Genomic DNA, 26280 nt, shown 5'->3' on the forward strand with positions numbered 1-26280 from the left:
GAGTGTTATAGAGTCTAAAACAATGTGACTGATCCATTCTTATGGGGAATGAATAAAAAAGTAAAAACCTGGCTTTCCAAGTACTTTTTATTGTTTCCGTAGGAAAACTTAGAAATTTAATGTGATAGGCATTTCATTAAAGGTGTAGGCTCTAGCTGAAAACACAAATATTTCTTAGCCAAACATTTCTAAAGGAAAAATCCTTCCATCAAAAAAATCTTTAGCTACCCATGCAACCTGCAGAAGATGGAGGGACTAGTATTATGGGGAGCACATCTTTACTATTCCAGAATCTTTGATTTTTAAATGCTCATTAAAAAAAAAATAAAGGCAGCACATCATATTTTCCTTTCTCATCTACATTTCAGTAAATATAAAATAATAAATGTAAACCAGTTTAAAGTACATTTCCTTTATAAAATCACCAAGTGTAGCAAAATATATTTTCTCATTTATTGTCAAAGGACCCTATGCTTAATTAATATTGCAGTGTATGAAGAATGTAGGACTAGGCACTAGTTACAGAACATCACAGTGCTGCTGTGAGCTTATTTTGTTAACCCAAATTGTTGTTTCTCTTCGGTTACTTGTTGCAACTCTACAGACAGACGTGGAATGATTATTCCTTACCAGCTCATTGCTGCCATCCTCATCAAAATCCTCCTCTATCCCATCAGTCATATCTTCTCCATCCCCATCTGCATCTGGCCCTCCTTCAGTTGGCTCTTCTGTAGAGTTATCTGCATTCTCTGATATGCATTCCTCTTGAATCAAATCAGCATTGTCTTCCATTTGTTTCTTTTGAGCTTCTGTAAGGAAAACATACTCTATAGAGATTCAGTAACCTTCCCTATTGGTGGCAAAGAAAAGTGTTCTGAGGAAGAAACCTAAACTTCCATCTCCAGATGTGCTAGCTTTGTTAAAAATCAGTGTGTTAATATCTACCAGGCAAATATGATCAAACCCCTTGTTGTACCAACATGCTCATCTATTCCATGAGGTGGATGAAGGCTTGATTTACCAGCAGATCCAGCTTTTGATTTTCTGGACTTTGCTTTGCCTTGGGAATATATTTATTTATCTGCAGCCCAGTGAGAAGACCATAAATCTCTATCCTGAGAAGTGCAAGGCTGCTAATTATCCGTTTAGGAACAAGGATTTGCGTAAGTTTGTTGTGAATGTGTCTCGACAACCATTTAGATAATAAACAAATCCTTCTAGACAACAGAAGATATTTTTAATGGAGTAAAGTAACAGCTCCTCCCTGTCAGTATAATATGCTGATGTAACTGGGTGTCCTGGTTTGAGCTAAAACTTCCTTGTTTTGGGAAATGGACAAATAGAATTATTCCAGGTAGTACAATCATTCCGCATGTAATTGCTTAAGAGAGTCAGGTGAAACGTTACGTCGGAAGTCTTTAAAAGCAGCAGGCAGGGGGCGGATCTCTCTCTCCGCTTCCGTGCAGCTTTACGAAAGGAACCCTCCTGTGACTCTGCTGGCTGACCACTAGGCCCGACCAGGAGCGAGACCTGAGGGTCTACACCCCCGGATCCCTGAGGACTACAGACTGTGAACTATTATTGCCATCAGTCCCGTCTGAAATCAGGTGAGAATATCCGTGCCGAGAGCTTTCCTGCTATTAAATCGGCTGTGCGGGGGTTTCCCCCCCGCCTCCTCCGTCTTGCCACGCGGAAAAGAACTTCACTTTCCCTGCCTGGACGCAAGCTGCAGAGGCCTTCTACTCCCACCTCGCTGTTGGCTGCCTGCCCAGAACTGGCTGCCTCCCAACAACTGAAAGAACTGACCTTGAAAAGAACAGCTTGTGTAAATCTTTTCTTCTTCATTTTTTTTTCCTTTTTCTCTTTTCTGGGTTTGTGCACATGTGTAAAGTAGTGAATAGTCGTGTGGATTTATTGTTTATTAAAAGTTTGTTTCAGTTTCCCGAATGCAGACCGAGGTGTGAATTTCTTCTTTCTCCTTGAAACCTCTTCTGTCTCCAGTGAGACAGAGGAGAATCGTTAAGGAATTTGAGGGGTTATTTGCCTCGGCCCTCAACCCTTAACACTGGGTAATGCCCCCTCCAACTACCCAAATACAGGTTTCCTATAATTTCTACAAAGCAGTGAAAAGAAAGTCCAGTTCCAAGAAGACTCAGAGGATCTGTTCTGGTTGGCTTAGCACAGACAGCTGCATTGTTGAAATTATGTATTGCAAGATTCCTGGGTATGCTAAGGAATTTCATCCAGCCAGCAGAAAGCCAGAGGAGGACTGAGGGAGGAATGACGGGCGGACCAAAAGAGTGGTTGGAGAGATCAGTCTTATTCCTATGCACATCAGGAGTTTAGGTGAAATGCTTTATGTACTCAGAGTGAACACAGGCCAGAGAATCGGTTGTATGTAGCTGGAATACCAGTGTCTTTTCAGTCTGAGGGTGGCAATACCCATCAACGATCAAATTTCTAGAATAAAACCATTTATTTGTTAGACTGACAATTCTGTAATGCCAGTAGCGCAACACTTATCTTGTTGGACAGCTGAGGAATTTGCAGATTCCCTGTGAACCTCTGTATTTTCTAGCTCTATGAATACAGTATTATTTTACTATAAATTATTACCAGCTCCATATAATATTCAATTCTGCTCGTAGTTTTCTGCATCATAGTCTTAAACCAAGGCATTTGGTTTTCCTTCTTACCTCTGCACATTTATTTTGCAACTTACTTCCAACTCTTCAGGTTTTTTTTTAGTCTCTAGTCCTTCATTTTCAAAGTAATTTACCAAAGACATGTAACAAGCTTTTCTCCCTTGGTCACATAATTTCTTCATAAAATTTCTTGGACTTAAAGAATAAAAGGTCTTCTTAGGTAACTGCTTCAACAGTACTGTATTCATGCATATTAGTAGAAGATTCAGCCCGTGGAGCCTCATCATCTATTGGTAAGGTGCTCTATACAATACCATGCTAGTTATAAGTCATTCCTTCTGTGCAAGGAAATGTGGATCAAATCAGCTATGCCTACTATGTCCTGCCCCCCCACCTTCTGCCTCAAGCCACTTATGAGATTAACCTAGCTGTGGCAGTGACAACTGAATCAATTTTGGTCAAGGCTTTCAAAAAAGGAAATTGTGAACTTAATACCATTAAAACAATTCTGTATTTAATACCCATTCCCATTTAAATGAGAAAACTTCTGGAATACAGATGCAAAAAATTGTCTGAATAAGAACATAGACTGTGTGGTTCAGAGGAGTCCAAAATACCAGCTCAGCATCTAACTCTTTTGGGCTCCTCTGAGAAACTAAACATAAGATCCTATCTTTCAGCACCCATCTCTGATATTACAAGAATATTCTCTAATAATATTTTCACATCAGAACAGCTTCTTTTCCTGGCTTTCTGATTCAGATTTTTACAAACAAAGGAGCTATTGCTGCAATTTCCTTATGCACAGGAAATCCTCTTATCTATATTCCCCCAACTGGAGTGGTCAGGAGTTGATAATATTAAAAGACAGAACAGTGGCTGTTACTGTAAGGAGAGTTTTCACACAGCTGTAGAGCAGTAACCAATATATGCACTAAGCTTGTCCAGCTTGTCTGTGTAACCTATCACACTCCTCCACATGTATAACTTTTAAGATTAATAATTAAATAAATGTTCTTCATGAGAGTGACGCAAGCTTAAAAAAGCCAAAAGGACAAGGTGATGGTTTGATTTTTGTTTTGTGTAAACAAGAAATGGATCTCTCCTATCCCAGTGTTAGTGAGGCCACACCTTCTTGCAGAGGAAAGTAATATTGCTACACTGTAGAGAAGGAACAAAATCACCTCACATCTGACACTATAAATGAAAGAGTTCAACTACTGGTGTAGCTTTATCTAACACAAATTTTTTAGCTGAGGAAGCAATCATCTGCAGACTAATCACCTAGGCTGCATAACCCTTTTCATCAGCTCAGGAGACTTAAATGGGTATCCACGTTTACTGTATCTGGATCTCTGATTTTTTTTTTCTCTTTACACCCTCTGATGAGAGGCAAGGAACAGGGGATGAGTTTTGCACCTGATGTTTTAGAACATCAACAATGTCAAAACAGCTGTTAATTTCTGAGGACATTATTCATTGATTCTCTTGAGAAGGCAGAACAGTATGATTTAACACAAATCAACCTTTTCCTCTTTCAGCTGATTTCTATTTAAATGAGTTCACTAAAGTCCTTTAGCAAAAGCAAAAATTTGTTATCAAAGTATAGTGACATGTAGGTTGTTTTGCATAGTAATGAATTTTATATAAAAGCTCCCTGAATAGGGATGTGCCATTTTGGAGCATTTCAGTACACAAACGTTTCAATGGAGTGCCGTGCAATTACATCTTCACTGATTATACATGAACTTTTCTCTAACTTGCATAAAGTACAAAATAGAATATAACGAATACATATTGTGCACAATTCTCCTGAATGAGATAATCACACTCTGAACTAATAGTTCACCTTAGACTTGAAAAAAGCACTCAACTTATTTTGTGGGGTAAACTATAACAGCTGAGGGATTCATTCTTGTCTGTCAGCTTCGCAAATGATTGTAAAGAAGAAGTAGGGGTTTTTAAACAGCTGGTTTTGGTTGGTTGGTATTTTTCTTTTTTAACTTGTTATCTAAAAATATTTTTCTAAAGTGTTCTGCCCTAGGAAGACGTTCATTACAGTTATTTCTGAATGCCAGCTGGAAACTTCTGGATTCAGAGATACCCCCACAACAGATCAGGAAATAGGGCAGGCATTTGAGAATAGGAGGAGTCAGAGCTAAATATCTATTTTGTCTGTTATTGTTGACAGCGTTATGAACCTCAACTGCTAATTCCTGCCAATGTTTTAGAGAGTTTTGATAGAGCTCCCTTCATGTGTCCTGTTGAGTATCTTTGGCTTCACGTAACTAATTTGAGTTAGGCAAGGGACACAAATCTGAGTGTCCAGACGCACAGACAGGTGTGGATTATTTCATACAAAATGCATAAAAAGTTTCATCAGAGAATGGAGAGGAGCGGGGGGGAGGTGTAGCGGGGGGGTGTGGGCTATGATTTTTCATGAGATAAGGCTTCCATTTCCCCACTGGCTGTCATCAAAATCAGCTCGTTAATACATTGCTCCTGTACAGAGGCATACCATGTGACTTAGAAGGAAATAGCCAAGGAAATACCATAGACAGCAGCAAGAGTTGAGGTTATTTTCTATATATACCTTGGTGAAAATACAACCTCATAAATCCCATGTAACTGCTCAGCATGGATTTAAAGTGCTGCCAGCTGAGATCATTCAGCTAGCAAAATGATCACTGTGGTGATAGAAACAAAGGACTTTATTAAATTAAAAGGTAGTGTTGGACTTTGTCTTTCTCAAGGTTTGCCTTGAAAGAAAACATTTCAAGCCAGAGAAAAACTGAACTAGAGGTGTGGCCAGTTTACAGAGATGCTGCAGCTTCACACAATAGCTTAGATTGGAAGGGATCTCTGGACTCTCCAAGTCCAGCCTCTCTTCAAAGCAGGGCCACACTGAAAGTTGGTCCAGGTCCATGGGACCCTAGCCCAATGAGTTTTGAACATCTCCAAGGATACAGCCCCTGCAGTCTCTGTGGGAAGCTTGCTGTATTGTTTATTTACATCTCTTTTCCTTATATCAAACAGGAATGTTCCTTACTGCAACTTCTGAGTATTGCCCATTGCCCAAGCAATAATTCCTGATACAGACCATCTAACAATTCTTAATGTGGATAGCATCCCCAAGGTCAACAACCTCTAACTTAATTCTGTCCAGTCAATTATTTAGTGATGTTTTGTTTCCAGAATATCTAGCAAGAATCTTTTATTTTCTTTTTTTTTCACGAAAACAATTCTTGAAATGATATTGCATGCTCTGTGAAGAATATTAATTTATCCTTCCAATAGCTCTACCTGAGAGTTAATTTACCTTGCTTCAGGCTTCCACTATGTAGCAAAATTTCTGGAAGACTTCTGTTGTCTCTGATGTGTTTGCTTGACTGATAAGTAGGTTCTAATTTAATTTATTTGACTACAAATTGCTCTCACCTACCTGCTTCAGCTTTTTGCTGCTTTTCAATCTTTTCCAGTCTCCCTAGCAAGGAGTCAATTTTTGATTTGATTTGTGTTAATTCCTTCTTGATTGTTTGCAGCTCATCTGATTTCACTGTGGAAAGAGAGCAAAGATGCAAAACATAAAATAAACTGTATTTGCAGCCCCCCATGAAGAAAACAAGTTATTTTTTCTTTCCTCCATAGTACAAAGTCTACTCTCCCATTTCTGTCAGTATTTTTAGAGATTTAACTTCTAAAATGAATAGTGTTATTTAAAAATGCTGAATCCTAGGAAATCACAGGATTCTAAGCCCTAATGGCAAGAGGTTATGTGAGATGTTTTGCTCTGTAATGTTTCAAGCAAAACATCTCAAGGGCATTCTTAGTAAATCCAAGTAACTTTTATTGAAATACAGCCGATAGTGAGAGAATAATTCAAATATGACAGACAGTTAACAGCCTTGCAATGCTACTTTGCTGGACTGTTTTGTAGTAACAACAACAATAATAAAAAGATCGCTCACAGTGGCAGTAGGTATTTTCCAACAAGAGTGAATGGTAACATAAATGCTAGGGTAGCTGGAAATGCAATGTTATGTTCCAGTCAAAACTTCCTTGCAATAGATGTTACGTATTATGGCTTCAAAACCTTTCAGATCTAGTAATTTCTTGTACTATTTCCAGCTATGGATAACATATGAAAATATTTATTTTTATGATCACACCCAGGGACATGGAGGCAACGCCAATAAATTAAGAGCTGAATTTTCCAAATCTTTGTTGCATTGCATTACTCTTAAGTTATGTTCATTTTTGCACTCCCATTGTCTAATGTAAGAAGGAATAACTGCTTTGGAGGTGTTTTAGCTTCAGAATAAACAGCTCGGCAGGACTCATGAATGACCTCATTATTATGATATTATCAGGACATGTTTTTATGCTCAGAAGACAGTCGAAACAAATCCACCTGCCCTGTCTGAGCCAGGATACTATGTTAAAAAGGCTAAGAGAAAAAAAAAACGGAATTCTGTGATAGCATGGGATAATAAAACCATTTACAAAGGTAGGTAACATAGCTGTTACTCAACAACTCTTGTAGGAAGAAATGGGTGATCACCTTAACCTGTGAAGGATTGGCAATGGAAAAGCAGTATTACTCATTCATCGTTACTGTTGCTAGAGGAGCATGTGCATTGACAACGGGAGGGCCCTTAGTGAGCCAGGGAAAAGGGATATTCTGCCATGGGGAAGGACACGCTGCCTTTCTGTCCAAAGGGTGTCTTGACTGCGTCTTACCCTGTCAATCCTGTTCATTGACCCTTGTGCATGTATCTCATAGTGGTGTCTCATGGGTATATTTTATCAGACAGTCAAAATCTGATGATGAAGTGTGCAGACAAGTTACTGCCTGCTTCAGCTGTAGTAAATGAGTATGTGTTTGCTTCAAAATGAGCCTTACTGCAAACTTGGAGCAGATTCACTGAGATTGAAACCAAAGCTTTTTATCTTAGAGTTTGGGTTGTGTGCATTATAGTTTTAACAAGTCAGCTGAAGGCAGTATGTTGATATGTGTGGTAATGAACTTGTTTAATCATGTGCCTATATTGAGAAATTGCATATCTCACAGTATCATAGACTGAAATCTCTGATCTCACATTGAATGAATGGTAGGGCTTAGAAAACAAAGCTTGTAAGTAACCTTTGTGCTAGACCTCTATATGCTATACAGTACTTGATGGAATTATTCTGTATATTTATAGAGCAAGGCCTTAGAACGTTCCTAGAGAAATGACGGGTCACTGTCCAATCCCTCAAATCTGTAACAAAACATTAAGATTCTGACGACTGTGTATTTAGAAGGTTACTGCTTCCCCAGGGTCAGTGGTTGGTCCATGCTGGAGAAGCAGGGCAGCACAGATTCCAGGGCGAAATGGTGTGAAGATGTCCAATGGGGAATGCTAAGTGTTTGCAGCAACCGACTCTGAAGCCAGCTGGCAACACATCCCATGTGGCCAAGCTGCTATATTAGAGGTGCTCCCTTGACTGGCAAACAGCAAGCTTGACAAGGCTAAAAGATCAAAAGTCAGAAGCAACACCACAAGGACCTAACAGTATTTATTCCCAGCCTAAAAAGCAAAGCAGAAAACATTTTCACTGAGTTTGGTAAGGAAACTGGCACATTCAACTCAGGTCAAACCTTCTGCTTCACAGGAGCTTCCCTGTGGTGTCTCAGTGAGAAACCAGTTTGGAAATAAGTCTGCAGAAGAGGGAACACAGACACAACAGTGATCATACTATAGGAATCAAAGATGCTATAAACCACTCAGGAGTTTTATTGCTACCTTGCAAAATTCCCCTACACCAAAATTGTTTCCTCAAGCTTTTGTCACTGAATCTGCAAATCATTATTCACATTTAATGAGGTGATTCCATTATACAGTCAATCACTTCAAGTTAACTCTGAAAAGGACTGAAAGAAAAAAGAGGGAAGATTTTCAACAAATCTGCATAAGTTCCAAATTTCTACCCTGTTTCCAACATTGTGATGGTGTAATTATTTGAGTTGCTTATTGTCTTAGTTTGCATGTATTGTGAAAATCTTAAAAATCATCCTGCTAGAGAAATTCTGGTCTCAGTTATATTGTACTGGGTATTTCTGTAGTAAGCAGCAATTACTAAAGACAAATTATGAAGAGTCCTGATGGTCAACAAGCTGAATATGAGCCAGTAATACACACTTATGACAAAGGTGGCTGTCAAGATCCTGGGCTGCATTAGGAGGAGTGTTGCCAGCAGGTTGAGGGAGATGATCCTTCCCCTTGTCATGGTTTAAACTGTGCTGGCCACTAAGCTCCATGCAGCTGCTCACTCAATTCCCCCAACAGCAGGATGGGGGGGTGAAAATTGGAAGGGTAAAAGTAAGAAAATTCATGGGTTGAGATCAGAACAGTTTAATAATTAAAACAAAATAAAATTATAGTGATAATAATCATAATATTAATAATAATAATAATTGAAAAGGAAAATATCAGAGAGTTAAGTAAAATGCAAGAAAGACAAGTGATGCAAATGAAAACAATTGCTCACCACCGACTGAAGCCCAGGCAGTTCCTAAGCAGTGGTCCCCTGGCCAACCTTTACCCTAGTTTATTGCTGAGTGTGATGTCACATGGTATGACATAAGCATTTGGTCACTTGGGGTCAGCTGTCCTGGTTTGTGCTCTTTCGGTCTACTTGCTGGTGGCTTTGTGTGAGAAGCAGACGAGGCCTTGACTCTGTGCAAGCGCTCAGCAGTAACTAAAATATCCCTCAATTATCAACATGTTTCCAGCACAAATCCAAAATACAGACCCATAGTAGCTACTATGAAGAAAATTAACTCTACCCCAGCTAAAACCAGCACACCCCTCTACTCAGCACTGGTGAGGTCACATCTGGAGTACTGTGTCCAGTTCTGGGCTCCTCAGTACAAGAGAGGATAAAGAAGTCAAAGCCCGATTCTTCTCACTAGTGCCCTCTAATACACCAAAGATCATTGGCACAAACTAAAGCATGTGAAATTGCATCTAAACACAAGAAAAAAGCCCTTTTTTTCCTCCCCTGTGAGGGTGGTCAAATGCTTGCACAGATAGTCCAGAGAGCTGTGGCGTCCCCATCCTTGGAGATAGTCAAAAGCTGTCTGGACTAGGTCTTGGAAAACTTGCTGTAGGTGACCCTGCTTGAGCAGGGCAGTTAGACCAGATGAGCTCCAGAAGGTCCTTTCCAACCTTAACCATTCTGTGATTCTGTGATTCTGTGATTCTGTGGTATAGAGCTTCGAAAATCTTTAGGCTTTTTAAGCACAGTGTTACAACAAATACAAAATGTAAAGACTGTAAATACTGTACTCACGGTGTCCTGCTTTGAGTATATATATTCTCCTTTAAAACTTCATTGATTTTTTTTTAATTGTTCTCAGGAAAGAAATAAAGCAGTTGATAAACATGAAGAGTAGCATATGTCCAAAACATCTGTTTATCTGCTTTTCAGTAATAGATTAGAAAAATAAAGTAGCTTACTGCCCTCCCCCCCACCATTAGCAGACAAACAAAGGCCAACAGGTGACAGAAATACATGCGTTGAAAGGGAAAGAAATTACTAATGAAATTCCTCAAGCACTGCATCAAAATGGCTAAATATCTTAAATAATTTTGATGCAAAAAAGTAAATAAACAGGTGAAATTTGCTGATGACATGAAATTGGAATGTATCTTCTATTCAGAGTGAACTGGAATGGAAGGAGGAGTCAAATGATTTTAAGGAATGCTAGATTAGAAAAAAGATGAAATGTAATTGCCCGGAAAAACAGTCCTGCACCCAGCTGACTAACAGCAGAACTCCTACTCTTTATTTCAAAGGTCATCAGTGGGAAAAGTCAGAATTATCCTTCAGTGTAATAGTAACCTGAGGTTGACAATAGGCTATCGCTGCAATACAGCCATGAGAAAGGAAATGCAGTGCTGGGATGTGTCAAAGGATGTACTGCTAAAGATGGGGAAGCACAATGCCATGTACAAGGGCCTTGTAAGAGCTCATCTGAAATGATGTGTACAGGTTGAACCACTGAATTCTAGAAGGTACATGGGGAGAAGGGCCACAAATGTGACCATGAGAATGGAAAGCCTGTAGTGTGAGAGAAGAGTTTTGCTTGTTTGCCTGAGACAGAAGGTAAAAGAAAATAAAACTTTAAAGCTAAGACTGTGTTGGCATACTGAGAAACAAATTTAAGCTGGAAATTAGAAGAAACAGAGACAGACAAAACCCAAATGCTAATGAGCTTTAAGATGGAGCATAAAGGATTAGATAATGCAGCTACTTGCAATAGTAAGGAATTAGATTCAGTGACCCTTTCCAGCCCTCTGCCAGGAATAGAAGAGCCTTCCAGAATGCATTTTTCATTGAAGCATCTAGTTCTACTGATGACTTACTATATTTGAGACACATTTTTTACCATAACTACAAATTGATTCTTCCACAAAGTATGACTCAGATTTCTTTGAAATGTCAGGCATTTTTATCTAAGCCCTTCATGTTTAATGTAAAATATTTTATCATATTGTATTATTTTAGAATTCACTGAAAAATGGGTTAGCTGATGAAGCTAAATACAAACTATAAAAGTCAAAGTAAATTAATTTAAAGGCATAATTCAGTACATATTGTTACATTTTAAATGTCTATTCCTTAATCTCAAGGACACAGGACATAAAAAAATTGATGTTTTTTCCTCCTGTTTTCAGATGTATAAAATGAAAGTGCATACTCCAAGAGTTTCAGTGTCTGTATTGCCAGAAAAAATGAGTTTTGCTCAGTTCTAGATAGTAATCTGCATCTGCTACTGCATACCTTTAACATGAAGAACTGCTACATGTATTTTCCACACCAGTATGTTTCATTATGTGAGTTACTTCTGATAATGTGTAAAAGTTGATTTATCTTTTTTCCTACTCTTTGGAGTTAAAAAGAAAGTAAAATACTGACAAATGGTCTTGAAAAATCATAGATTCAGGAAAGAAATTAAATCCTCCTAACTTACTTTGGTTTTGGGGAACAAACTTAGAAAATGTTTTGCCACTTTTGGTGCAACAAAAATTTACTCCATTGGCAGGCATTAGTTTTGCAGATGTACTCATCTGTGAGCAAAGCATTTTTGCTATTAGTTTTTATAACATTTTTGTTGTGTGCCACAATGAAGTTCTGTCTTTGGATTACTGGTTTTCAGAAGTGTGTCCCTCTAATTCTGATAATTTCACTGAGGAGTTCCGTGTGTTTTGACCTTCAATACCACAAGTATGGGTTCATTTTCTGTGTCCAGCCTGAGTGTGGAGTACAGCTATGAGAACAGTTATGGCTATGAGATTTCTACTTAAATCTGAAAAATCTGTTAGGGGATGTGATCTCAGAGAGAGAGTGAGAGTTTTACTATTTGGGGGCAACACTGTTTTGACATAGTTAATTCTGAACCCATTATTAAGCTGTTTTACAGTATTGAATTTCATTAAAACCCAAAATAGCTTTTTTCTCCCCAACTGTGTTTCTCCTTAACTGGCAATAAATTACAATTAGAATCAACAGAGCATTAGTTCAAGGGGTTCAAATTAGCAGTGTAAAGGGGCAACAAAAAATTAAATTGTTTCATCCCACAATTCAATATAAGTAACTTTTCCAAGGAAATGACAAAAGAAGCCACAAAATACACATGCTCTACTTTCTTTCCAACTTGAAGCCCCTGAGGGAATGACTTGGTTATTTCTCTGATAAACGTCTTACAATAAGCTGATTACATTCCTGTCCAAGTCAACAAAATCATGTTTCTACCTTTATGATGGGCTGGTTGGACCTGACAAAAAGGGAAGTAATTCCATGGGGAAATGAAGCATGGAAGTCTGTGTACTGTGTGTCTGACTCCATTTAAAGGTGTTCTGCATGCAGAAAGAATTTTTTCTGCAATTTATTCCAGCATGATGAATAGTCTCAGCAGTTGTGTTCCGGTTGTGTTGTAAAGAACGGCGGGTGGAAGCCTGACAGAGGTCAGAATGTCAGGCCACGTTTTTAGTGATGCATCTTGCAGCTCTCTCTCCAGTGCTAAAGAGCTGGATCCAAAGATCATATTGACACTGGAGCTCTTAGACTGACATTTCTAGAATTCACATCACAATTGAATACGTTGAAAGATACTTGCGCGGGGACGTAACACTATGTGTTAGGATCTCTACACTCCTGACTGCAATTCCAGTAACTAATTTACAGGTTCTGCAACATTTGCCATGTTATGCAGACAGTGGAGGTCTTATAGCCATTGGCTATGAGTATGCACAGTAGGGCTGAATCCTATAATCTGCTTTATGCTCTCATTATTCGTAATGAACATCTAGCCAGTTTGTTCACCAGAGACTTGTGTGATTCAACTGTACATCCAACAGAACCTCTGTTTCTCAGAATGCCATCCTTTCCAAGGCACTGCTTGAGCTGCTTGTTCCTCAGTGTACCACATAGTTTCTAGCTCTGTTTTTCACATTTCAATTCTTTAAGTCACATGCATGTTTATTTAATGTTTATTACATGTTTATTACATTGGCTTTTTTCAAAGTCTCTGATACCATCAGTTCATACAGTAGGATCAAGAATGGATTCTAATGGGCTTACTAGAAGTCATCCTTCTTTGTCAGATGCTAGCGTGTGAGATTTGGATATCTTATTCAAGCAGATTATATACTTGGCTCATGCTGATGCCATAATTTACTGCTCTTGGAGTAAGATGTACAGTTGGTGGATCCACATATTTCATGGCTGTGTGTAAGACTGCATGATGCTTTGTTTACCAGTCTGCAAGTGTCTTACTGAAGTCCCTTCATTCTTTCTAATATCTGATCCCTACCTGATCTTTCTCTTCCTCTTCCAGTGACGCTTCCAAGGACAGTATCACTCCACATAAGGGGCAGGGGAAGACAGGTGGGTGCTGAAAGATGCACGAAGAGGAAGATGAAGTTCCCAGGACATACTGTGGGTTGGGGAGCTTGGTGAACATGAAGGAGGAAATGCTTATTGTTCATCAGCTCTTCTAAGGCCAACTCACTAAAGAAGGACTGAATAGCCTCAAGGTGCCAGTCCTTTTTGGGACTCCCTTTAGAGCAAGCAAAGACACTTTGCATCTTTCTACCCTCAAAGGAATCTGGCAAAAAAAAAAAAGCACTCACAAACCAATCTCCCCTGTCCTGCCTATCCCACCCACCCAGCACTCCCCCCCACCCCAGCTCACATATAACCCTCAAGTCTCAATAGAAATCAGTGCACCTCTCTCAATATTATTAGCTTTGCTTTATTATCAGCTGTTCACGAGACCTCACAGAGCATAAGCAATCGTGATGATAGGAAATTTTAAACAGGCTTCTTCTGAGGCCAAGGGAGTAAGTCAAATAGTGTTGAACGGATTTCCTTCAAAAGTTACATCAGTGTGCTCTTTGACTTGCAGGAAAGGCATGGCAGCTTTGGTAATCAAACCCATTTTTCATGCTAAAGTCTGAGGGTAGGAAATGACAGCCACAGAGATACAGAGTGGAAGCTGTCTGCTTGCAGAAATTACTAGGACCGTTTTTCAGTAAAATCAAATCGATATGAACAACTCACATTTGGATCCTGAGGAAGAAGCCCCACTGGAGGTGGATCGTGATGCTCCTTTCACAGAGAAAACCCCTTTGCCTCTGCGAGTTGTTGTCACTGCAACACGAGGACGCTTCAGTGGAATCACTGCACGGGGTGGTGGGGGGACACGACCATGGTAATCAAACAACCTAGAAAAGATTAAGTCAGCTGGACTCCGTAAAACCTTTTGGGATTTCATATCGTGAAAGTCTTGTCAACTAAATTTCATGTTATCTTTGAGAAAATTACCCTTTGAAACAGTAATCACTTTATATCACAGTCAAATTAGATTTCAATGACCTATGAACATTAAGTGCCATATTCAAATTTCAGTCACAGACCAGTGCATAGCTCAGATTTTTTCTGTAATTCAAATGAGGGATGTGTTATGGGACTGTGTTATTTGCAGTATGGAAAATCCATAACTTGCTTTCCACAGGTCCACATTGTTTCATTGCACACAGTAGTACCTTTTGTTGTGGTGACATTTCAGCTCCTTTATTACATGCATGCCTTAAATTCTAGTTTTCTATGTGCTATCCTTAGAGATAGAAAAAGAAATGAACTTGTCTAAAGCGAACCATCCCCATAGAGAAATATCCTGCAGTTTGCAAAAAGCCAAAAGCTTTCAGAGAGAGGGATCCGTATGTCCTTCTGAATGCATAGAAAATATGTTCTATTATATGTTCCCTCTACTGGAGAATGAACTGATGTAAAATCACTGAAATGCCCAAGCATGCTTAATAAAAAAAGAGTCTTGTTCAAACCAAAACTACTGCAGCAAGTAGATATTTAGAGAATTACCACTACAGTCAACAAAAGATACTCTACAACCAAAATGAACTGGTGTTCCCAGACAGAATACCCCAATCCTAAAAACACAGTTCTCAACAGCAGCTCACTAACCTACATAGAAGAAAACAGATGCAGCAGCAAAGGTAAGCAAAGCTACAGATATATTTAGAACATAAAAGCTTTGGGCTCTGAATACAACAGGTCAAGAGAAGAAGGTTCAAAAAATGAAGATTTCCAGTTAAGACACTAGAGCAGATCTCAAGTTTCTTTCAAATGATATTTGCAACTAGTAATTATGGAAATTTATAACTGCATGTTTCATCTTCACAATTCTGACTACTGTCACCCAGCTGGGTAGGTAGATACATATTTGAAAACAGGCAGACAAAAACCAGTAATTAATTTACCACAGTGTCTAAGAGCATGCTGAACAGGAAGCAGAATCAAACTTCAGTCTTCTAGACTGTTTCCTAGCAAGTACACTCCTCATGATTAAATCCCCGGATCCTTACTGATGTCTGTATGGTAATCCTACGGACAATATAACCAGCTCCCTTCTTTTCCATAGCTGCCTACAAAACGTGTCACAGAGATCCCACCACCCCCACTGAATTTGTCTTCTGGGGAATATTCTGGCTGAATAAGCAGTTTCTAGCCATTGTGAACATAACTAAACAACTATGTATGAACACTAAAACATTTTTGGACTTTTAACTGAAATATTTTTGTTCGTTGTCACTCATCATTTATCATATTGGATGATCTGCAGGTTGCTCACAATCTCCCGTTTGACATTACTGGGAAAACCTGTTTCAGGAGAACCTTAAGCCATCACGCAGGAGATCATGATGCAATTATTCCTCCAAGGTGATTTTTTTTTTCCTAGCTTCCAGTAGTTCACGTTTAAATAATGTAGTGAAATGCAAAACTATGCTTCCTTTTTGAAATATAGAAAAGGATTGGTATCTAATATTACTATTTTTATTTTTGAATTTATGCAAAGCTTTTGGACTTATTTCGTTGCACCAAGTTCTCTATATTTTAACAATATGCTGTCTTTAAAAAAATGCTTCCTTTTGTCAGTTTTTGAGTACCCTGCCTGGTTTCGTTGTGCTGCAAAATGAGAAATGTTAAACAGAAATGCTTAGTTCTAAAGCAATCCTCTGTCTCAATAATTACTAATGTGCATATAACAGTGCCTTTTCTTTCACCCACCCTTCTAAACTGTGCAGTCCTGATCTTGCCAATATGTCTTCATACAGGTTTTATTTTACAGCACTAACTGTTTCTGCTGCCCTTTTCTGAACTCAGCGCTGCCGTAGTCAAGATAAGATAGGTGTATTCTCCCATCAGGAAGGTTGTAAAATTAATGAGTATTACAAAATAAGTCTTATGATTTGGGATAAAACTCAGAAATTCAGAAAGTTCAGAAATTCAAAGAATCATGACTATATTTCTTAATTTATATTTCCTATATGCATGTTGGTAGTATATTGAACTTTACATGGGATTTTCTTTCCCGTATTTACCACAAAGAACTTTTTATCCAACACTTCCCTTAACTTAATCTGACAGAGACCTTTAACCTCCTAAACTTTTTATTGTCATCAGATCAGCATGGCCAGCCTTGTGAGGCCAACCTTATATTTGGGTTTTCTACCATAAAAGATCTGCTATCTTAATCCTGGAAGATTTCTGAATCTGAAAATTATAGTATTGAGTAGATTTATGGACACATTTCACTGTCAGCTGTTTTACATAAGACAGTCATGAGATATAGACCCTAAGTTCCACAAAAACAACCTTTAATGTCCAAGAAGTATTTCTTTTGTTGTGGAAATGTAACTATTGTAATTGTTAATTTGCGCTACCCATAATGTACAGAATTAGGGAAAAAAAATAAAGACACATAACTAAAATTCAAGTGGCATTGATCAGAAGCAGTATTCTGTATAAGAACATGCAAATCCACTGATGAAATTCGGAGCAGTAACCTTGAGGAAAGCAAACACAAACCTGTGAAGTTAACTTTTTACAGGACATGAACTGCTCCTACTGTCAAGGCTGGACTGAGCAGGATTAAACTGCATTGATGGCTTTTACTCCATAGGTTTATAGCTCACTACTTTTAGCTCTGTCCAAAGTGAATATGGTCATTTACAAGCAAAACCAAAACTAGTGGCTTGTACTGGACCAACCCCATGAAAAAATCAAACGCAAATATATTCCTACATTTTTCCTACAGTGTTCCTAAGCAGAAAGGTATATAGCAAATGATAATTTATCTTCAATGTGTAAACTGCTCCCATGCTATTGTCCAATGCTTTCCATAAAAGAAATCTCAGATTAGAAGAGTTTGGTGGAACACTGTTTTTTTTCCCCTCTGACTCACTTGGCCTATGCTAAACCAGGCACTGTAATGCAAAGACTCAACACTGCTGGATTTCAAGTTGGTTATCTGTGGTCATCCATGTTAACTCTGTATTGTGGTGGTTCTGCTACATCTGAATGAATAAAGACCTACAATGCTGATCTAGGTTGTGTGTATACACTCAAGGCACAAGTCTTCAATTCCTCAGGTATCCACACTTCCTCCTACAGACACACACAAGCTATTCAACTTGAGGTTTTGCTTCCCTCAAGGTCCTTCTAGACTTCTAAACCTTCTTAGAAGACAAGTTTTCCAAAAGACATTCTATATCTTTTTGTACACACGGATGAAAAGACAGACCCGTGAGTGTTATAATGAAGAATTTTACATCTGCTATATGTTCCAGTGAAAGTAGGCCTGGAGGAGCTCTGTAGGAAGAAACAGCAAGTAATTAAACTACTATTAAAGTGTTCATCATAGAAAACGTCCCAAAAGCTCTTACAGAGGGATAAACCCAAAAGAGCTATTTAATAAGCGTACATTTGGTGGTGGTAATCTCCACTTGTCATATTCAAACAGTCTTCTGATACACAGTAGAAATAATGAACAATATGTAAAATCAGAATAGACCTCTCTAACAAAATTATATGATTACATTATAAACAAACAGTATAAAAGGTGTCGGATGTACAAAAATATAACCACACATACCTGTTGTAGAAATCATCTCTGTAGTAATCATAATCAAAGACATATCCACTGTGGAAAAACACAGAAAACCAAGAATGAACTGGTTTATAGAAAAATACGCATTGACTAAGACTTTTCTGGTAATATTGGTTTATTCTTACATTCCCAGCCATTCTTCAAACTCCTTCCACTTGTTTTCCACAACCATACAGTGTAAATTATATTTGTCAATGCTGTTGTCAGCTATTACTAGTATATTTAGAAATGTGAAGTCTGGGGCATGTGGAGCAGTGTGAACGGTTGACAGCACATATAGAAAGGATTTAACACAGCATGACAGCTCTGTAATTAGAGGATCATTATAAGGTAATTCTCTGAGTGATCCCACAGAGTGAGCACTCTAATACTGAAGCCCTCTTCTGTGCTGGGATAACACAGTGTAATCAGTGGACTAGGAAGTCTGTTAAATACATGAAAGACTGGTAAATGAGTAGGGGAGCAGAGATAAGACAATGAATGTGATTTATGAGAAACATGGAAAGGGTTGGACTGTTGGTCCTTGAGTTTGCCAAAACTTCTTTCATCATAAAGAGAGAAGGAAAATGTTATGGAAATGAATGGTGCAAGGAATAGTGTTACAGAGATACCTTTGCTCTTAGGTTCAGAAGGGAGTATACACACCAATATAGAAAAAGACATGGACCAAGAAAAACAAATATAGGCAGGAAATTGCAAAGGTCCAGGGAGCTTTCAATTGCAAAGTCAATCCTAGATTGATCTTCCTAGTTTTGCATTCAATTAACAACTTTCTGCCTTTATGGTGAAGAAATAGCAATGAAATCTATCTATCTCACACATCCAAAAAAATAGAATCTAAGAGCTAATAAATGCTCTGCATGGAAGAGTCACAAGGGATTTGTGCTCTACCTGATCAAGAATTAGCGGCACAAACCATACAATTTTCACTTGTCCGAGAAGGACAGTTATGAATAGTGAAGGATGAGATATATGAAGAAAGTATCACAAAAAAGAAGAAGCTTCAAATAAGAAAGCAGAAAGGTGGAAAGTAGAGAGTTAGGAAGGACCAAGCACAGAAGAAAACATTCACTGAAAACAAAGGGAGATGAATGATGGCAGCTACATATTAGCAAAATTTGTCTTCAAAGAATGGACTTGTGGATGATTTCTGCTTTTGAAACACATTGAGCAAAATGTCTTAATTTCTTTTTTTTTTAGTGCATATTTTGAAGAATGGGTCAAGAATTCAAGAGTTCTTTGGGTTTGCTTTTCCTCATCACATAGTATCTCTTTCCTCTTTTCTTCCCTTTGCTATGCTTCAGAGGTTGACCACTTACAAGAGGGAAAAAATAGCATTGGCAGGCTTAAATTACTTCAGTAATCATTTCATCCCAGTTTTTTTATTTTGGTGTTTGCAATTTACCCTGTCTGCACCCAGCAAAAACATCCATCAAAGGAACAGGAGGTCAGGGGACAATTTCCACTTCTGCAACACCTGCCTCAGATACAAGTGCCCAGGTGCAGGTGATAGGATATGTTGTACCGTCTACCCACATAAAATTGGACCAGCAGTGCAGATCATGAGACTCACCAGGTGAGAAAGCCAACTGTAGTCCTGTTGGTAATTTGAGAAAAGAAGGCCCTATATGCACTTTGTGAGAAACGCTTATTAAATAAAACAGCCCCCAGAGACCAGAACGCAGCAGCAGGCAAGCTGTGTGTGGCAGAGGAAGCAAAATAACATTAAGTAATAATAGTTGTACCTTGTATTATGATCATTTGTCTGTATCTTATCTTTATGTTAAACTAGCAAAATTTTCCCTAAACTAAGCAACAGCTCTTATTTTGTCTTTCACTGTATAGTCAGTTTACATTAAACTAAGAGGTAGCAGGTAGGAAAGCTATTATTTTATTTAAAACTATTCACAGTTTGGTAGCGGTTTTATTTAGCTGAATGATTAATATGTGCAGAAAGCCCATACTTAATATTCAATTTATGTTCTCAAGTAAAAGATAATAGACAATTTGAAGAACAAAGATTAAATTTAAAAGGACTGTCACATGAAACCTTTCACCTGGAGTGACATTAATTTAATTTCCATAAAGACCAGATAAATTCCGTTTTTCAAGACTGAAAACCATGAAGCTGATGAAGAGTAATTCACTTTGCACCAGCTAGAGTGAGGCTGAAGGGCAGCTTTATTTGTCTGTGGAAACTTAACTCCGGCCCACAGGACACAGTAAAGACTCCTGGCCCTTCACTGGGCTTTAAGAGTGTGGAAATTATTTTTCACGTACAGATACAATGACAGAGATGGCTCAAAGCCATCCCTAGAAATGGTGGCACTGATGGGGCAGAGGGGGCAAAGAGGTCTCAGGCAGAGATCTGGATGTGCTAGTGAAAAAAGTCAGCAGGATTGAGAGAGGGTTGAATGGTTGGGAAAGGCTCACAGGTTCCTCAGATGAAGGTAGGGGCAGGCAGTGGAAGTTTTGGGTAGGGAAAATGCAGAAAAGGGTTTCTGGTGTGGCAATGAATTGTTTCTCTCCTTCCCTACTTTCTGGTCTCACTCTGTCACTGTAGCACTGAGGAGATCATGTGACACAGCATTCTTCATGCAGAATACTTTTATATTATTGAAAAATACCATTTATATATTTTAAAAATTTTTAAAATTGACTGTAACATCTTGGATAATACTTCATTTTTGAGAGAAGCAGTTCTGCACATCAGTTGACCCCTAAAAATTTAATCTGTTTGCTCTGTTCTCTGTTCAGGTAACTTCTGTCTTGAAGGTGAACTCAGTGCTTTATATTTCTTAAGCTTTGAAAGAACAGCTTATCTGTGGGACCAATGCAGGAAAAAGTAGAAGCACATTTTGGAGTCTGGTTATCACATGGCATTGCAATCTATGAATTCTTGTGAATTTTTACGGGTTGCTTATATTACCTTTTAAAAATATTTCATTGCTTCTGAAGCATCTGATACTGTTGTTGTCTTTAATTTTCACCCATAGAAACTCTGGTGGTTTTCATATAATGTTTTACAGCTGAAGCTATCTATACAGCTCTTCTACAGATGTTGCTTCTAACCTTAACGTTAGGTGCTTTGGATTTTTGCAAGGCAGAGTATCATCCACTGCTATCAAGATAAGAAGTAACTGCAGGTATTCTGTGCGTTGCATGGCAGTCAGTCTCTCAAATGGGCATACACATGGCTTTAGCTACAGCAAACCTTATGCAATTTGTCCTTATCCATCTCTGACTTCATAGCTGGGATAAGAGATGAAAATGTATTGTAGATTCTAACAAGCCACAGGGATTCCTTACTTGGGATGCTTGGCAAAGATGTAATAACAGCTACTTTACCCTCAAGGCAGGAATATCACCCAGAGGTAGTAGAGGTGGGTGGGCTGCCATGAGCTCTCAGCAGAGAAAGGGGCTTTATTTCTTTTTCCCTTTTCCATTACTTAGTCTTCTTGAAGAAAGCTGATAGAATCCAGGTATGAGTCACGGAGGAAAGACATTTATTCTTCCATGCTATCTATTAAAACAAGGAAGAGGAATAGTATTGTGGGACCTTATTTGTCGGTGTTGACCTGTATGGAATACGATAAGTGAAGGAAGATAGGTTTAAAGCTTCGGGAAATCTTGATGTAGATCCTTTATATCCATGATCTGGGTCTTTTTTTCACTCTCTGAAATTCTACATGCAGCTGTGGCAACACCAGCAACATGGAGACAACATGCTATAGCTCCCAGGGTTAAGTGTCCTTCACTATGACTGCTGAGTGAACAGCCCACAGATGCAAGATACTGTGTGGAACCCTTAGAGGTGTCTGGGGTTTCACAAAGACAGTTCCTAGTCCTCTTGGCTGTGAAGCAGTTGTCCGGCATGTGTACTGAAAAGACCATAAACCAACAACAATGAAAAGAACCCAAAATGCATGACCTAGGAGAAAAACTTCTGTTTTTCCAACAAATCTCACTTGGCTTTTTTCTTTTTCATTCCTTTTTTTTTTTTTGTTAGTTGAATGATGATGTTTCATTTATAGTAATATTTGAAAGACATTATACTGTGAAAGCTACCAGTACATCTCTCCACCTACTGCCATTATTGTTCTTGCTTATGCATGCCAAGGGACAGACATAAGCTTTGGTCAGTGCTACGGTATAAAAAAAATGAAGCAGAAAATTAGCACAGATAATAACTGGCACTGAGACGAAGGTGACTACAGGGCTCTTAACCTCTTGAGAGATATTCCTTAGCAACCCAACAACCTGTGTTACAGAGGCTGCAGGAAATCACTCGCGTGGTGTTGAATAACAAATATTGAGCAAATTGGAAGCAGAGAAAGGTCTAAATGAGCTTGTGAACTGGTGGAGTCAGTGGTTTCCTGATGGCACTGTAAGCAGGCAGATTACTTACCCACAAACATGCCATGTCTGCAATATTAACAGCAGAATGGCGTACATGATGCTCCTTTTAAAACAGACAGTAAAAGACACTGTAATGTTCACACTGAGGCAAAGAAAACTCATCAATAAAGTGTTTCTGTTAAGCAGAAGTCACAATCCCTTTTTCTGGCCTATTATCACCAAGACAATCTTGTAAAAGCTGTCTCTTTTAGCTTCACTTCACTTAACACTACACCTGCTTTAAATTGCATATGTCTGAAGAATAAAGGATTCCTCAAAGACTGTATTTTCAGAGTTACGATGCTGTACATATTCAAATTTCCTATGCACATCAGCAGTTGCACCTGTCAGTCAGGCAAATGCAAAATTAAGCTGCTGCATCTTTGTAATCATGTCTTTATCTGATGATATTGCATATTGAAAATATTTTATTACAGTGTAATCTTTCTTGTGTTCTGTGTTCTGTGCTCACAAAAGATTTTTCTAAACTGTACAGTCACAGGCTTGTAATTTACTTAGCTTTGAACACTAGTTTAACTGACTTCAGTGAGTTATTCTGACTTTAAATAGTTAATGCAGAACAGAGCAGAAATATCTTTTGTTATTTTCATGGCAACAAGAATTTCTGTCTTGCATGTGAGTCACTATTAGCTAAGATCTCTTCTTTATTCCATAATTACAAAGATGCATTTGTAAATTATAAATGCTGACAAACCAGGCATAATGTATCTTAATTCAATTGACAGTGCTATCACCATTTATACTGTCAATTGCTTCTCTGTTGTCAGGGCTGGATAAAAATATGAAATACAAAATCAATATTCCTTCAATCAAACCCTTTTTAGGAGGCACGTATCAACATAATGATTGAAACTACTATTCCAGTCACTTGTAAAATAACTTCTCTTGTCATATAAAAGGAGTGCTAGAAATTGTTCCTGTTGAGTGCAAAAGACAATCAGTCTACACCGATGTGATGTTAAAAAAAGGGAGTGAGTGAGGGTAATGAGATGATGAGATGAGGGAATAAGCACTGGGAAATGGAAACTTCCCCCTGTTAGAAAATTAAAGAGGTGGCAATGAGTTTCATGAGCTATGGAAAAAGGTGGACATTTCAGGCCACTTTTCAGTGGATGGTTACCTACATTCCCCAAAGACATGAGCTAAATTGGTGGGCTGAATCCCACCTTTCCTTTAAAGATGATTCAATTTTAGATAAGGCTGAGAATGCTGATGGAAGTGGAAGCACCCTTCAGTTTTGCAGTTCAGGCTGTGTATTCTGTGAGAAAGAGAATATTCTCCAGAATCTGCTTTTTGCTGACATGCTTACTGACAAAAGACACATTTTGTCAGTGATTCTTTCAAGTAATATATTCTTGGAGCTTTACAGCAAAAAAAAAGTATGGAAAAGTAACTGCAGAAAGGTATGTTACATTAATTTTCATAGTGCCGTTGTGAGGGTAAATAGGTAGAGTTACAAAACAAAACAAAACAAAACAAAACAAAACAATCACCAAAATCCTCAACCACTTGTCCCAAAATGTCAAATCATTGAATATAAGCTACTATTTGTATATTTCAATTATGGATAAATGTTCACAGCAATTTGGTAATGATAAGTTAATAGAAGTTTTACTCTAATTCTACATGATCATTCAATTAATAAGTGCAGGATAGATTTCTTTTTATTTTCCATGAGGTTGTGGAGACTTATGGAGTCACATTTTAAAAAGTATAGCAAGGAATGTAGTGCTGTACCTGGAGATATTTTTTCTGCAAAACCGAGGAGTTTTTGGCAAATCTAAAGAGGTACATTTTGTCCAAGCAAGATGTGTATACGTAAAATAGCTGACATACAGTACTCCATTTTCCATTGAAGTATTTTTCTATAGGCGTAGGCAGAATTTATTTGCAATATGATTAGTCTGCATTTTTTTCTATCTTCAGATAGATTTCTTTACCCTCATCCTCTCTTCTAGAGAACTACTTTCCCCATGAAATGTGTTTGGGAAAACTGTTGAATTTACTCTCCAACCTAAATTTTAGGAAAAACTTGGGTAAATATTCAAAGTTATATATACACAATTAGGTAATTAGGCCACTTAGACACTTCCCTGTAGAGGATTAGACAAAGCTTGTGAAGCAGAGGACAGCAAAGACATTGAGATCAATCGTCAGACTCTGGGGATCAGCTGGTCTGGGACCTCTTTATGTCAGCAGACGGGCACAAATGATGCAGGGATTTCAGGGCAAAATTTAGCCCCAGCAAATTTCTGTACAGCTAAATGGTAAGTATTAGAATTACTCCTAATAAAAGCTGCTCGCTGTGGCTGCAGGGCCAGTCTATGCTTAACACTGTTAGCCTGATGCTTTTGTGAAACAAAATAGTAGCCTTTGTAAGTAAAGAAATCTGAGTAAAAAAATACCTGGCCTCTTTCCTCCTGCTGTTAAATGATTTTTCTGTCATCAAAAGCAATCTCCAATTGCTTATGTTTCCCATGGGAACATTTTATAATAAGGTAATGAAAAAGCTTTCCAGTGGCCTAACCATTTCCCAAGGTGTCCTTTAATTGTGTAGAGTGACTATGAAATTCTTGATGTCCATAGCACATTTTTTTAGTACAAGAGTCCTGTCTCTTAAAAATGTGTTTTAAATTCACTCTATTCAAGGTACTGCTGTCAAACCATACACATATAACTGATTATCCAATTATTAGTAACATTGGATACATTGCGGGAGTGTCGTTTAACTTGGTTTGACCAGTCATTGACCGGTGAAGGGTTTAGGCTTTAAAGTGTAGCTGACAGACTAACCGCTTAAGATTACAAAAACAGACCTCTGAAAACTTTATGTACTCTTCAGAGAAGCAGTCTTAGAAGCACAGAATGAAACAGAAAAGCACAGTTCACAAAAGATTAATCAATTACAATGTGACAGACTTCACGTAAAGACAAAATATTTCTAGAAAATTGCAACACGCTTTCCGTTTTTCAACATGTCAGGAAGCTTAAATTGAATTTAATCCTGTTCTCATTTACACTGAGTTTACAAATGTAATTTAATTATTTTGGATTAAGCAACTCAAGGATTAAACCTGCAAAATGTAGACATGAAAGACATAACAGTTTGTTTTTCCAAGAATGAGCTTTGCAAGTGAAGTTCCAGTATAAATGGAAGCACCAGGTGGTGTGAATCTAAGAAAGCATTCTTGTACTCATGACCCACTGTGAGATAATTTCCATGGTAAATGGATATGGGAAGTGCATTTGATACAAAGGAGATTCTTCTGTAACTGAGTACAGGACTAGTCTGGTCAGGGATGAGTGGAAAGGGCGGTTGTGCATCACACAGTTGTGTACCCTCTAGACCAGTGCTAACAATGGGACTACACTTTCACTGGTTTCTGATAAATCTGTGCCTCCTAATACTTCAGCACCCTGGAAGGGCCTGTGTCCGTTCGCTTTCTGTATACACGGTGAAGAAAACAGTATTTCTGGTCTGTAAGGGAATAAAAAGTTACAAAACAAAGGAATATATAAAATATCAGTGGAAAAACCTTTGATTTTGATTTACAGAAGAGTATTCAAATATCACCACTTTGAACGACCTCATGGTAAATCCAGAATAAAGCTGTTGAATGAAAGGGATCAGGTAAAATTGTTTATCATCTTAAACCTATGTCTAGAATTTTCCATTAAATTCATTTTCATAAGGGAAAG

The 26280-nt window shown here is 38.2% G+C and overlaps 1 protein-coding gene across 1 annotated transcript in view; it reads right to left on the reverse strand.

Moving 5' to 3' along the window:
- Window positions 1-630: 630 nt before the first annotated feature.
- The window catches only part of LOC104493265 (RNA-binding Raly-like protein), a gene marked incomplete at its 3' end in the record, with an annotated part of 36351 nt that continues 10701 nt past the window's right edge, over window positions 631-26280 (reverse strand). The window contains exons 2-6 of the mRNA XM_010135915.1: window positions 18148-18195; window positions 14256-14419; window positions 13507-13587; window positions 6088-6201; window positions 631-809 (exon numbers count right to left, since the gene is read on the reverse strand). Coding sequence (XP_010134217.1) covers window positions 631-809; window positions 6088-6201; window positions 13507-13561 — 348 coding nt within the window. The remainder of the gene's footprint in view (window positions 810-6087; window positions 6202-13506; window positions 13588-14255; window positions 14420-18147; window positions 18196-26280) is intronic.

Source organism: Buceros rhinoceros, unplaced genomic scaffold, assembly GCF_000710305.1.
Source record: "Buceros rhinoceros silvestris isolate BGI_N320 unplaced genomic scaffold, ASM71030v1 scaffold11315, whole genome shotgun sequence".
Taxonomy (NCBI): Eukaryota; Metazoa; Chordata; class Aves; order Bucerotiformes; family Bucerotidae; genus Buceros; species Buceros rhinoceros.